The sequence below is a fragment of the Atractosteus spatula genome, chromosome 5 (assembly GCF_055471065.1).
Source record: "Atractosteus spatula isolate fAtrSpa1 chromosome 5, fAtrSpa1.hap1, whole genome shotgun sequence".
Taxonomy (NCBI): domain Eukaryota; kingdom Metazoa; phylum Chordata; class Actinopteri; order Semionotiformes; family Lepisosteidae; genus Atractosteus; species Atractosteus spatula.
In genome coordinates, this window is record NC_142710.1 from 41457957 (window position 1) to 41471662 (window position 13706).

Below are 13706 nucleotides of genomic sequence, written 5' to 3' on the forward strand. Positions count from 1 at the left end.
TTTTATATATCCATCCAATGTGGGTTTGATGACTGGTAAAAGGCTCTTGAGGCTTCCTGCTGTGACTCTCTTTACCCTACCAGCGCAAAGCTTTCTTCCTGCTGTTTAGGGAATCCCAAACACAGTTTGATTATATGAACTTGGCATAGACCAAGTTCGAAATAACGTCAACAGGGTTGACTTAACAGGCTTGGAATTGCTGGAGGCCCATGAGTTTTTCTTCAGAACGAGTTAACTTTGTTTCAGAGACAGCCTGCTTATAAATTCCATAGAACAAATTCCTAGCAATTCTGGGGAAAACCAGTGAGGTGACTTGTGACGCCTCCTGGGTCAGTTAAGTGTATTTAATAAAATCTTCCTAAATATGGCTTCCGTATTAACACGCATTCCATGTTAAGGAGTATGTGTTCCCTGATCCTCATCATAATAGTAATCTATCCATTTTCTGTCCAGTACTTCCAGATCAGGGTTGGACTCTAAATTAGACAAACAGATATTCACACCAAGGGCCAAGTTCCCCAGAATCCACTTAACCTACCAGTGTGGCTTTGGACTGTAGGAGAAAACCGAAGCACAGATGTGAACATGAGAGGCCCTTCTGGAGTTTTGTAGATTAGCACATTTCCAGCTTCCTGTGAACCTCAATGAATACCTCTGGTCAAAATGTGCAATTATTTGACCATGCCAGGTTCCAGCACTCCTGTGTCCTGGCCTAAAATTGTTTTGATCATTCTAGCCAGTGAAATTGCTTCACGTACTGCACTCATTGTGAGGCTCTGATGAAAGACCACCACAGAGGTATTACATTAATATACCGCAGGGGTCTGCAAATCTTTCCTGTCACACTCCCCTTTTAAATTAATACAATACTTCCCCACACCTCAAGGACATTGCTACACGGTAGTTCATATGAATAGCGCAGCAGAGAGAACACATTTTCTGCATGTCTGCATGAAAGGTAGTGTAAATTCAAGTTAATCTGCTGTGAATGACAAGCAAAATATATTCTAATTTAGATTTAGAGAGACAGTGTGAAAGATATAAGGCAATCATACTACCTGATTTGTTTTGTTCACAGGCATGACTGTTTTGAAATTATTTTAAGAGACGCACAGGTGTCTACTGGCACTTGACAGGTAAAGGGTGCTTGCACTGGAGAAGCTATATAGGAGGAATGAAACTAGTTACCTGGTTAGTGATCTGTTTCTATCCATCATTCAAGTCTGTGTTATAATGTATTAAATTCCCTGCAGACATTGCAAAATAAGTGCTTATGTGTGGCTGAACATTTTAACATTCAATCCCGAATTCATGACATCAAAAAACTGTATAGTGTAGCCGTCTTTGTAGTGGCCAAAAACATGATTTTTCACTCCACTAACAGAGGCTGTGTGAATTAATGTATAGTAAAATGAAAAAAATATATTTTTAATATTTCAACTGTATTTCTTTTACTGAATTAGATTGAATGTCTTTTTTCCTTTAAAATATGCACAGCGCCTTCCACCTAAATGGGGCACTACAAATAGGAAATATTTATTTTTATGATTGCTGCCGAGCTACACCAGTTAACCCTTGAGGAGGTAGTTCCCCCCCCCATGCTCATCCTTTAAATGGGTCAATTGGTAGAGGCGAGTGACGCATTTAAAATTAAAAATGCTCCTTTTCAAGTCTACAGTAAAGTCATGATCCACTACTGGCTTGTTCTCGCTATTGTCTAACCTGTGTGTGCATCTGCCTTTTAAAGAAAAGTACAGTGTTCTGTTGCACTTACAGTAAGTGCAGTGCTTCAATACTATGAACTAATCATGATAAGACATGAAAGAAAAACATGCCATGACATTTGTTTTTCACACACACCAAGACTAAATAAAAAACAGAAATACTGTGAGAAGAGCCATTTCAGCATTCTTAGATTATCCTTTTTGACATTTATGGTTAATGCAGTGTTTCTGATGCAACATCCCTGTTTCACCCATCCTAAGCATAGATAGCCCGATAGCCCATGTGTCTTGCATAGTATCTAAATTGCTCAACATTACACTGCAACGATATTTCAAATATTCTTCAGTTCTGTAATTATTTACATAGAATAAACCTTCACAATAAACTCCTGGATTGCGTGTGCATCTTTTTCCATGTATACTGTTTGTTTGAAACAGTACCATGAAAGCAATGTAGAATCATCTAATAACAGTTTATTGATTAAGACAATTTTTAGATAATTTGAAACCCATCACAGCACAATGGACATGAAAACAAGCGTTAGTGGTTAAGACCAACTGCAAGTCAGATAGTGTTAATCAATAACTATTTGTTGAATGAAAGAAAAAAGACAGTTGTAGTTGTTAGCACACAACAAATTTATTAGTTCCTCATACACGACTTTCAGTACAAATAACTGCTCAATACAGAGCATTTACGTCATTCTACATTCCTCAATAAATTATATGGTTTTCTTGTTTTAAGTGGGCTATCGATTCATTTGATTCATGTTTTAATTGACTTTTTCTGATCTAGTGGAAAGTATATCCCAATCATATTTTGTGCAATGGAGCGGAACAAACCCAAATGTTTTTGGTGTCATCTTGAGGTGTTATCCTACAAAGAACAGTGCCTAAAGGTTAAGCTAGCTGTTGCCTGGTAGTCCACGTGACTCCAGTAGGCTGTGTTTGCACATGAAACACACATTAAAATTTCAAGGTGGACTGCATTTGTGATCCACCAATTTGGGCGTTTCCTACGTGCTCCTGCGTCATGCTGATTCATCACTTTTCAACGAAGCATCAGTTTTGATCCACCAAGAGATTTTCGTGTTGCTTCAGGCCAGCTGAGCAACATTGAGATGACTTTGAATGAGAACCAGGTAGCATTGTGGAAGAGCTGTTAACTAAATGATGGATTTTCCTCTTTGAATCAGCATGTGACATTTGATCTTAGCTTTTCATGGTTGATCAATGTTGCAAATCTATTATATTTTCAACATCTACAAGGCATTCTGTATACAACTGCAATCCTGCTTGGACTGTAAATGTAGTGTCAGAGATGAATATAAAGTTATTAGAGAAATTGCACCTTAAAAAGATCTTCAACACATGTTTTGTGGATGTCACACAGCTTTCAGTGATTTATCCTTTCATATCTTTCCAATTGAGGTATTTGCACAAAATCCTTTACTCCGCCAGATTGCTGTATTCAGCTGATATTTTATAATTCGCTGAAAGTTCATGTACTAATAATTTGTTGGGAGTAGCCTGATCATCACTTTGTTTCTGACTGAATAACAGGTTGGATAGTGTCTACAAACACAAGCTTAAGGATCATTTCATTAATCCGAGTTTAATTAAATAAAAACTTTGAGTTTTGCCACATACCATTTTATTAACTTGATATGTTTTTCATTAAAATATAGAAAAAAATCTTGGGAACCTACTCTCGTGATCGGAAATTAAATGTCAATCTAGAATACCATTTATTTCAGATACAGAGAATTTGGGGCATTCAGCACAATACGCTAATGTGATTGCGTATTCTTTTTATCTTCCCTACTCTAGATATAAATATTTTTATGCACAATTCAGATTGTCTTGTATGGATTCATCTTCACTGGAAAAACAGCGAGAGGATTTAAAACGTCTGTGTTTAAGAGTACAAACGGGGTGATTTCATGCCACAAAGTCACTCATGTATATCATGCTCAGTTGTGAATAACCAGGTAATCACGACAAAACTTAAACACATTAAATCAATTATTAGTTCAACTTATACTACAGCCCAGTCTTAAAACACTGACCTGGCAAGACTGCAGACATTGTGTGCCATGCAGCAGTATCTGACTTTGCTGCCTTCTTCCTTTACAGTTTACCACAGAAATATAGCCAATAACCAGATTGGAGGTTAGCTTTCCTGCCAACCACTCTCGAACATGAATCAGGTTTACCTGCAGCGGTGTGGTAATTCTATACAAATGAGTAAAGCATGCTTTTTCTGAAAGAATGCATGAATGGAAATATTTTGCTTTTGAGGTTTGTGATGAAGGACAAATTAAGTAAATGGCTTTTCTTTCCTGTTTACTGTTCTCAAGAACCACTTAGCCTTGTAAAAATGACAGTTGATGTGTACCATTGATAAATCACATAGCCAGATTGTGCAGAACATCTAATTTCTTTGGGTATACTTTTGGAGGACATTTAAGGATAATTTAAGGATAGTAGGGAGGGCCTTTAACATGCATTGACCATTCCTGGTGCTGTCTGTCAGGTGTTAGCATCACCCTTAAATCTGCACTGTGTAAACACTAGGGACAATTTCATTTTGACCAGGGAAGCAAGGACTTGTTCACTAAAAGATTTTGGAGATTATCTGAAATAAAAATACTAACACCCTTTAGTCCTCTAGAATCACAGTTGGCCATTTCTGACTTTACTAATGACTTTATTAGCAATTAACTTTACTGAACTGATCAAAACAAACGCGTGTTGCAGGTCTTTATAAACTGGTGATTTAAGGGTAACCTATAAAACCTTCTGGAGTGTGGCTCTCCACAGCCAGGATTGGCCACTCATGAGCCTCTGTAAAATACAACTTCATATACTGGTATCATAATTCTCCTTACTTCATCCTTGCTGTAAATAGAATTTAATTAAATTTTCTTTCTTCCCTTTCCTTAAGTTCTAGAATTCACAACACTAAATCCAAATGCACTCTAGAATTCACTCCTAAAAGGCTTGTGATATTTAAATTCCATTTCAATTTTTGTAAAGCGCTCTTTATTTAAAAAATTCCAGAATAGAACAGAACAATATAGTGGCAGCCCCTCCACGTTTCTGCAAAAAAGACCCCCCAGGATCAAGTCAGATGGGTGTCATGGAAATACTTTATAATAAAGTCAAAATAATGTTTAAAACATTTGACATATTTTAAAGCCCAGCAATCCCTTGGCTAACGTTGAGCTTAATGTTAAGTATCATCATGTGTTCCAGATTTATTGCTTGAACTCACTTGAACTCAGTTTTGTTTCTCGTTTTTTCTGTATCGCTGTCTTCCAGTGATTCTGGTGACGTGAGCCAAGATGAGCAGACACCTTCCTCTTTGGAGCAGTTCATGGCCAAGCTGTGTCGTCATCACCAGCGGCAGATTGTTGATGCTTTGGGTTTCCTGCAAACCGAAGTCAAGGCTGCAGCTTCCTCCTTTCCTGCTCCGGCAACTGCTCCTAAGGTGGCAGCAGGGGCGCCGACCGAGACAGACTGTACGCAGCAAAACACTGGGGTCCCCTTCACTGAGCAAGGAACCTCCTTCTCCTCCATAGGAAGCATTACTGACTCCTTAGAAGCTAGTGGCTTCAAAACCACCATTTCAGTCACAGAACCAGCCTCTGTGGTTGCAGGTTTGAAGGATAAATCTGACTCCATCTGTTCTTCTGAGGTGTCTGCTTCTTTGAACCTTCCTCCTTCAGTCTCTACTGGTCTTAAAGAATTAAAGCCCCTCCACTGCAACAGGAATGAGAGAGAAAATGTACGGCATTCTGGCAGTCAAGCTGGTGTCAAAATCCTGCCAGCTAGAGCTGTGGACACTCATGTTGGCACTTTAGGTGAGCTGCAGTGCAATTTGACGCCTGTCTTGCGCCCAGAGGGAGATGAGGAAAACGTTGAAGAGTTCAGTCCTTCCTTGGGAAAGCAAGGCAGATGTTTTGACCATCTGCATCACACAGAGCAAAAAGGTTCTTCTGGAGATACCAAAGATTTGTGGCCCAGACCAAGCCCTAATAAAAGAATCACAAAGACAAGCTCCACTGTCTCTGCTAAGACGGCTCGAAAGAGCAGAAGGCCTTCTTGCCCCAGAGCCAGAGAATCTTCTGTCTGCCAGATTGTGAATGACATTGATAGCCAGCGTGATGTTGTATACATTAGCAAGCCCATAACTGAATGTGAGCTTGAGCCTCCAAAACATGTATACTCTCGGGGAAATGCAAGGAAGAGCACAAGAGGCCACATGTACAGTGAGGAGTCCTGGGAAGTGAAAACTGTCCGTACTCTTGCGCAGAAGTCTGATGTCAGTGAACAGGGTAACTGTCCTGCTTTGATGCCAGAGTCAGTCACTTTAGTGACTCCTAAACAGGTCTGTGCCAAGCCAGACAGTGTCCCCTCTCTGGAAGTCCCATTTGCTGGAGGCTGCCGGGAGAACATTGGGCAGAAAGCCCCTTCGAAGCAATTAGCAGTGAAAGACATCGATGGAGACACATATGTAGAGGGTGGTGAGGCAGATTTGATTGTAGAACCCAGTCATACAGACCTTCAACAGCTTAAAGAAAAGACATCCCAGCCTCTGAAAGCATTGCTAAATTTGGTCCGGCAGCAAAGTAGAGACCCTGAGCAGCAGTTGCAATCAAAAGTAACAAAGAATCCCATTAATCAGGGAGCCGTCCCAGATGATCAACCAGTGGAAGAGCTGCCAAGTAGTCAACAGGAGGATGAGAAAGAGCAGCCTGAAGATATTTCAAAATCGGTAATGGTGGCTAGTTTCCATGAGTCAAAGTCAGAAATTATTTCAGTGGAAGAAGGTGGCCATGAATGTGCCAGTGAGTCTAATTCTGTGACAATGTCTACAGTTCCTGTGTCAGCGCCTAATGATTTTGTTAACTTGGAAGACAACGTAATAACTAATGAAGAGGGAGCTCGACATAAGCCCGCCGATCTTCACAGTCCTGATGTCCCTGTTGATGCTGATAAATTACATCTGGAGGATATTACTGAAGGGAGTTTCAATAAAGAAATTGGTAAGGAGCAGAAGATGAACAAAATGTCTTCCGCCTGCAACTCAGAAGATGGTGATGCTGTAGCAGAAGTTGACCAAGTGCTCACCCAAGAAGCAGGTGTTGAAGAGAGAGGAGATGATGAGGCAACAGCTGGAGAGACCACTTTGGTAAATGACTTGGAGTTGAAGCCTGAAGAAGAGAATAGTGATGGCGAGAAGGTTGCGGCAAGCACTCCAGAAAGTACAAGCACAAAACAAAGAAATGAAAGAGACGTTGGTATTTCTGACAGGTGCCTACGCAGCAGGCAGCATCCAGGTGGTTCTAATATAGTTCTCCCTAAATCAAAAGAGGAGACATCCACTTCATTGAAAGTTCTAGGGCCTCAGGAAAATCAGTTTAAAAGTCCTTGGTCAACACGCATTCGCAGATCAATAGAACTAAAAGGACAAGGGCCTACTAACTTTTCTCCTAATTGTAGTTCTGAGACATTGCTGGAAAGCACTGCAGAGCCTGTAAGTAAGCCGATGTCATCTGAAGCCAGCTGTCATGATAACAAAGGTGAGCAGAGTACAGTACAGACAAGACAAAACCACAAATCCATATTGGATAAGGAACGTGTGAAGGATGGAGATCCTGGGGGAAGGAGTAGGACTTCTGCCTCCAACAGAGAGAAAGATAAACAGTCTACAGGAAGTAGTCCTAGCTCAGGAAAGATAGGAGTTCACCTCCTTAACGAAGGAGTAGAATTATCTCCTTTGAACAGTGAAGTAGTTGGAGAGAATTCCAGTAACCCTTCCTCGGCAAGTATACATGTAAAATCTGGAAAAATGCCATCTGGGATAGGAAGTAGTGACAGAAGGATAGTCAAGCCCATGACCTCAGCAGATCTAATTAGGCATAAGAAGCCAGTCCTTAGATCTCCCAATTTGCAGTCTTCATCATCCTTGGTCAGTGCCACCAAAGGAAAACATGAGCACAAACATATGGACTGTAATATAAAAACTGAAGTTGGGAAGAACATGCAGGGTCACAGCAAAGACTTTGATCTTTTTGGCTTAAAGAATCTTGACCTGTCAGTGGAGGATCCACCCAAGTTCTTGGAGGCACTGACAGAGGAAGAAAATCAGGGACTCATCACCAGTTTGAATGCCAAGTACGACAAGATGCAGAAAGGTTGGGTCCAGATGGACAAGGAAGGGCAGCCTGCACCAAAGCCAAAAAATAAAGCAGACCGGCTAAAAGAAATCTGGAAAAGCAAGCGCAGGATTCGGAGACCAAGAGCTTTAGATCAGCAGAAGTTCTCTCCGGTGCAAATGCTGTTCATGAAAACATTTAACTTGGCCAACATCTGCCGATGGTTTCTGCAAACGACTGAAACTAAGTCCCTGGTCATAGTCAAAAAGATAAACACGCGCCTTCCATCTGAAACTCAGCTTTGCTTTCATAATTCCAATAGTGTCACTAGCTCTTCCCACGGAGTCTACACTAGTTCTCAAGCGGAGCGCTTGAAAAAGCACTTGAAGAAATTTGCGGTGGCTTCCCCAGCCAAAAGCAACCTAAAGAACCAAAAACTGATTGCTCAAGCCAGGGAACATGAAGGCCCTTGCAGCAAAGGGAAGGAAAAGGCAAAAGAGTCAACCAGTGCTACCCGTATCACCACCAAGCCCTGCAGCAACCTCGCCGGTCGCAAGACGCAGGCTATTAAAAACCAAAAGGCCACTCAAAATGCAAAGACCCCCGCCAGCGCCAGAATCCTGAGGAAATACTCCAACATCCGAGAGAAGCTGCAAGTTCAACAGCACAAACGGAAGACGAAAGAGGCCACCGGAGGTCATCTTAAGAGATCCTGTGCGAACCCTTTGTTGTCTCCAAAGTTTGCCAGTAAGCCTAAATTGAAAGAACTGGGAAAGGGGACATCGGTTCCTGGAAAGCACAATGCAAGGGAGAAAAGTGGCAGCAAAACGAACAAGGCCGGGTCCCTGCCTGTCGGTAAAAGGGAAGCGGGGAAGAAAGCGGCTGGGGAGAGGGGCGCTAGGAGCAGCAGCAGCAACAGGTCCTCAGCCCTTTCTAGTAAGATAGGTCAGGAAAGCAAGACACTGAAGAAGAAGGCTTCTCAACCACCGCCAGCCTCTCAGAAATCACAGAAAACTGCAAATGTGGCAAAGGTCAAAAACAAGGTAGAGGCAGAATCAGAAGGTAAGAAAAAACTCAAAAGTCAAGGAGCTCAAAAACCAGGGGTTCTGAAAGGCACGCCGGCCAGCACCAGTGGTACAAAAGGACAGAAAAAGCCACTTAAAAGCAGAGTGCCAGAAAGCCCACTCTCTCAGCAACACAGAGCAAGTCTCGTACCCCCGTCCTCTCAGGATCAGGTGCTAACCCGGTCTCAGAAGAAGATGGAGAGAGTGGGGCCGCATTCCTCTAGAAAAAGAGGCCTGGACCTGCAGCCCCCCCCCGCCAAACGTACTAGAGCATCTGTTTTAAAGTGAGACTTTTGGAGTGCAGGACGACGGACTGTGCGAACAGAAGCACCATCGAAGCCTATGACTCGTGCGTTTCTTCTGCTTGAAAGACACCCGGGACGGGAATGGTTTTGCAGGAAGTACCCGTGTAAACTCTTGTGAAGAGCAAATATCTACTTTTCGGAGCTCTAAAAACTTTGCATTAAAGTTATAAAAGCTATTTCCTTTAGCTCGGCCAAACTTTTATGAGTTTTAAAACAAAGATGCAGGATACAGGAAGGAAATGTATTTAAAGAAAAGTTTGTAGCGAGTGTATTTACAGTGTGTGTTTGTGTGAGTGCTTGTATGTCGGAGTGACCGTGGGTTTTGTGCCCCGTTTGAGGTGCTGCTGAGGAAGCAAATTCCTCCAGTTTTGTAATACACAGTGCTTGCAATCAAAGAGGAAGAGGGTAAGGCGATAGATCAGGTGAGGGGACAGTGCCTTATTTATCATTTTTAAAGTAATAAAATGTATAGCTAAAAGTAAGGCTTGCTTTTATACTTGTTGCACAAACATACGTACTGTAGGGGAGGAGAAGCAGTCTTCATGCACACAAAGTCTGCTTCAGTGACCTTCTTCATCTGTCTTCGTGCAAAACGAGTCGCACCCCGATCTCTGTATCTCTGACTGTTAATCTTTTTTAATATTGTAAAGCAGTGTTGAGTTTTATACCCTGCTTGGAAGCTGTCCTCCTTTTGTATATTTTGTTTGAATTGCCTAACTAGGTAGGGGCAAACCAATTTGAATCGCAGCTTCCAAATGTGTCATTCTTTAAACTCTGTGAAGATGATTTTTTTCTGTATAATATTTGTGAGTGATGATAACTAGGACTATAGTTACTGTGGTTGTAATCTATTTTTTGCCACCTCTTTACCTTTTGTGAAATGAAGTATCCAAACTTCCCTTTTCATATCAATCTCCAGGCACTGTGGCTTTGTTTTAATTTCGATATTTGTAAACTGTCTAATGTGTATCTGTGAAATTATGCCTGAACACCACAACATGGAAAAGCTGCAACGTGGGTATTTTGGCATTAATCTTTGAAGGAAAAAAGCATTTTCTTCATCAGCCATGTTAAGCTTTGCAAAAACTTTAAGCCCAAGCGCTCAATCTCTATGTCAACAAAGGCAAAGTTTCATTGTGTGTCCAGAAGTACAGGAATATAATTTTACTTCCTATCCTTCCCTGGAGTTTGCATTTTAAAAAGTGAGATGTTTTGTTCATTAGTTTAATTTCTAGTTCCAACAGTAGCTACTCCTGCTGAGTGCAATTTGTATGTTAACCATTTGTTTATGTTTGAATTGCTAACATAAATGTGTGGTGTTAGAAATATGCATATGAAGTTGTGTTCTAGTTGCAGCAGTCTAATGGGTAAAATGCTGGAATCAGGTATGTTGTATTTGACTATTCCCAGCAAGCATGGGCGTGATGTTCTGGGAATACAGCGCCAGCAGTGCTTGGAAACCTGTTCATGGTTGCTATGACTTCAAGTTAGCATGGTGCCATTTTGCAAAATGATGCCATTGTGAGTTGAGTGTTTGTGCTCTATCTTGTCCAAACCCAGAGGCATACTTTAGAGTTCCAGCAGAGGGCGCTGTGCTCTCCTGAAAATCACATTGGCCACAGAGGCCCTATGTATGCAACACTGCAGCTGAGGTAGGCAGCACAACAGCATTGTTTTTAGATTATCCACATACGTTTGCCCAGACACGCGGTAAAGTGTGGTTAAATCACAAGAAGTGTCAGCCAAATGGTTTAATTCTGCTGGACCTCCTAATAAAGGGTACGTTGTACGTCTATGAACTGTGAAAGAGAAACACTGGATAACATGAAAGGGAGTTTGGAATAAATAGACATATATTCTATATTCCCCCTTGCATGTATGATGTAAAATGCATAGTAAAATCCAGCAGTGTCCTTGTCTTTCTCAGCTACTAAGGTTCATATGGATCATGGGCCTTCAAACTAGATGAACAAGACAAACTGAGACACTTGTATGTATTTACATGTGTTAAAAGCTTAAATTGCAATTCCCCAAGTCAAGCTTTCATTTCTTTTCTGGCATATTGACTGAAAAATGATATTAGTTTCTGTTCTTTTTGCCTAAACTCTTTGGTTCTTGGAAGTCTTTAATTTTCAATGGCCTTTCTCTAAACCAGACTTGACATTGCCCACCTCTATATCCTATGGTTTCTCATTAAATACTCACTAAACAAATACGTATATGTTTGGTAGCATTATTTACTAAAGGGTTGGCTTGCTTTGATTTCTTTAAAAGGGAGCAAATGCTTTGCTTAAATCTCTAGTGTCTTGGCAAAAAGAACTATTAGGTGTCTGCCGATGTACTTGTGCAAGCATGTGGTCAATAAGGTTATCAAAGCAGACCACACCCTATGGTAGTTGTTCTCATTTGGTCTGATTGATTTGCCAGAACCAGCATGCTAGCTGGAGAGTGCCCGAGCAAACCAATCAGACCTCTTGGGGAGCCTAAGAAGTGCAAAAGGTATTAAGCAATATAAGTATACAGTGGGAAGTGATGGGATCACTTCAGTATCATATACTGTGAATTATTTTAGCATTAGGTACGCGTTGAGTGTACAACAGACTTTCCTGCCAGCAGTTTAGTGGTGGTTGGAATCGCAGTCCTTCATTCTCTCTTGATCTGTCAGCATTCTTTAGAACACAAAGAGTGACACCTGGTGGCCATAAACCATTTGAGGCAATTTACAGTACACTGCAAATGAGTCCCCAACTCTTTTTACTTATCTTTTGCAGAGAGATTGTATTTGGTTGAATGCAATTTTAGCACTGTTTGACAGGACAGTTTTCTGCCATAGGTGCTTAGGCCATAGCGCTGAGTATCCAGACCCTTGTGTTTATCCAGACCATTGTTTGTTTTCAACAGAATTACATGTTAATGGGTTGTGTTCCAGTATCAGCGTTTCACTTGTGACTGTGCCCTGGGGAAAGTCCCACCCATGATGCACATACAACGCAGGGGACCCATGTAGGCTCCTGGTGCAAGAGTGAATGTTTCAGATGGGTCTGAAAGAGCCGTGCCATGAGGATTCAGTCTCCGGTGTTTACAGGGTGTGTGGTGGGACACGTCTTTATCATCCAGTTAACTCTCGGAGCACGGCTTGATCACTGAATCAGGGTACCTCCTCAAACACAAATGCTTCCTCTTTCAGACCCATGTTAAATATTCACCCCTGCACAAGCCAAGTGTGAATTGGCGCCCTGCGTCATATGTATGAGACAAGCTGTCCTTTCACTAACCATGACTGTACACAATATGAAACCGATTTGTAAACAATGTGAAACGGGGAGTTACGCTTTATCTGATAAAAAAAAATTCACTTTTTCGAACGTCCTGTCTGGGGTTTTGCAATCCGTGCTCGGTAAGAACTGCGTGTGGCTTTGTTCTTTGCTGTTTTTGTTTTTTTGTTTCGACAGCATGGATATTAAAGTAATCATAAACTGTTTTATCACTTGATTTCTTTTGAAGCATTAATTTAATCTATTGTGAATGGGTAGTCAAGTCGTGTGATTGTGCGCAGGGCGCCTGAGCAGTGGGCCACTCACTCCCTTACTCATCTAAATTTCTTGTTTTGAATAGCCATGCTTTCAGGACTGCCCTCGCAGGAGCTCGCTGTGTTAATGATAAGTCGAACACCACTTCTTGCCACAAGCCCCTGAAGCCTCCCTGCTCGGTTTGGTGAACAGGAGACTGGCTTCTCTGCAGGAGTGCCTATGCCTAGAAATGAATGCCTAGAGCTGAGCACTGCCCTTTTGCTTTGGTTTCTGATTTCTTTATTCTGAAGACTCTACTACTCCCTGCTTCCTTTTAATTTAGCAGCAGTGGCCTAAAGATAGAGAGGTGGCTCTGTGGCAACTTAATGGTACAAAGAAATTGTAGCCCTCGAAGTTCATCCAGTGAGTCCCGCTACCTTTGTTTTACCTACATGTGTTCAGCTAGGTGACTGACGACTACGATATCCGAAATTATGGATTATGACAGCTTAGCTCTCAAATGATTCCTAGAGGGGCGTTTCCTTGCATGTTGAGACAGTCCTGGGTTGCTGGGTTCTGAATGTAATATACATAAGAGGTGAGCCTTAAAATAGAAATGTTTAAGCTCATTGTTTGTATTGTTTTGATTTGTTTCTAATGTTCAGAATATGCGAATCATAGTCATGCTATTTGTGTGTATGTGTGCGAGTGATTAATATATACTGAGCATCCATCTTAACTGCAACAAATTAATAAGGTTGACAGGATAAAGGGTTTTTTATATGGGTGCACTGACAAATTATTGAACAGTCATGACCTAGGTAAATTCTTTATGCCGAGTGTAGCCACTGCTGAAACTCAAGCTGTACACCTGCAAGGCCTGCTTTGTCCAGGTCGCAGAGGCTGTTTCCTGGCATCATGTCTGAAGAGACCCTGGACA

The 13706-nt window shown here is 41.5% G+C and overlaps 1 protein-coding gene across 3 annotated transcripts in view; it reads left to right on the forward strand.

The window, feature by feature from the left end:
* lcor (ligand dependent nuclear receptor corepressor) overlaps positions 1 to 12745 on the forward strand; it is a 92154-nt gene extending 79409 nt beyond the window's left edge. For all 3 annotated transcript variants that reach the window (XM_088915378.1, XM_088915376.1, XM_088915377.1), the window contains exon 7: positions 5049 to 12745. In XM_088915378.1, coding sequence (XP_088771504.1) covers positions 5049 to 9240 — 4192 coding nt within the window. In that variant the 3' untranslated portion in view covers positions 9241 to 12745. The remainder of the gene's footprint in view (positions 1 to 5048) is intronic.
* Positions 12746 to 13706: the final 961 nt, after the last annotated feature.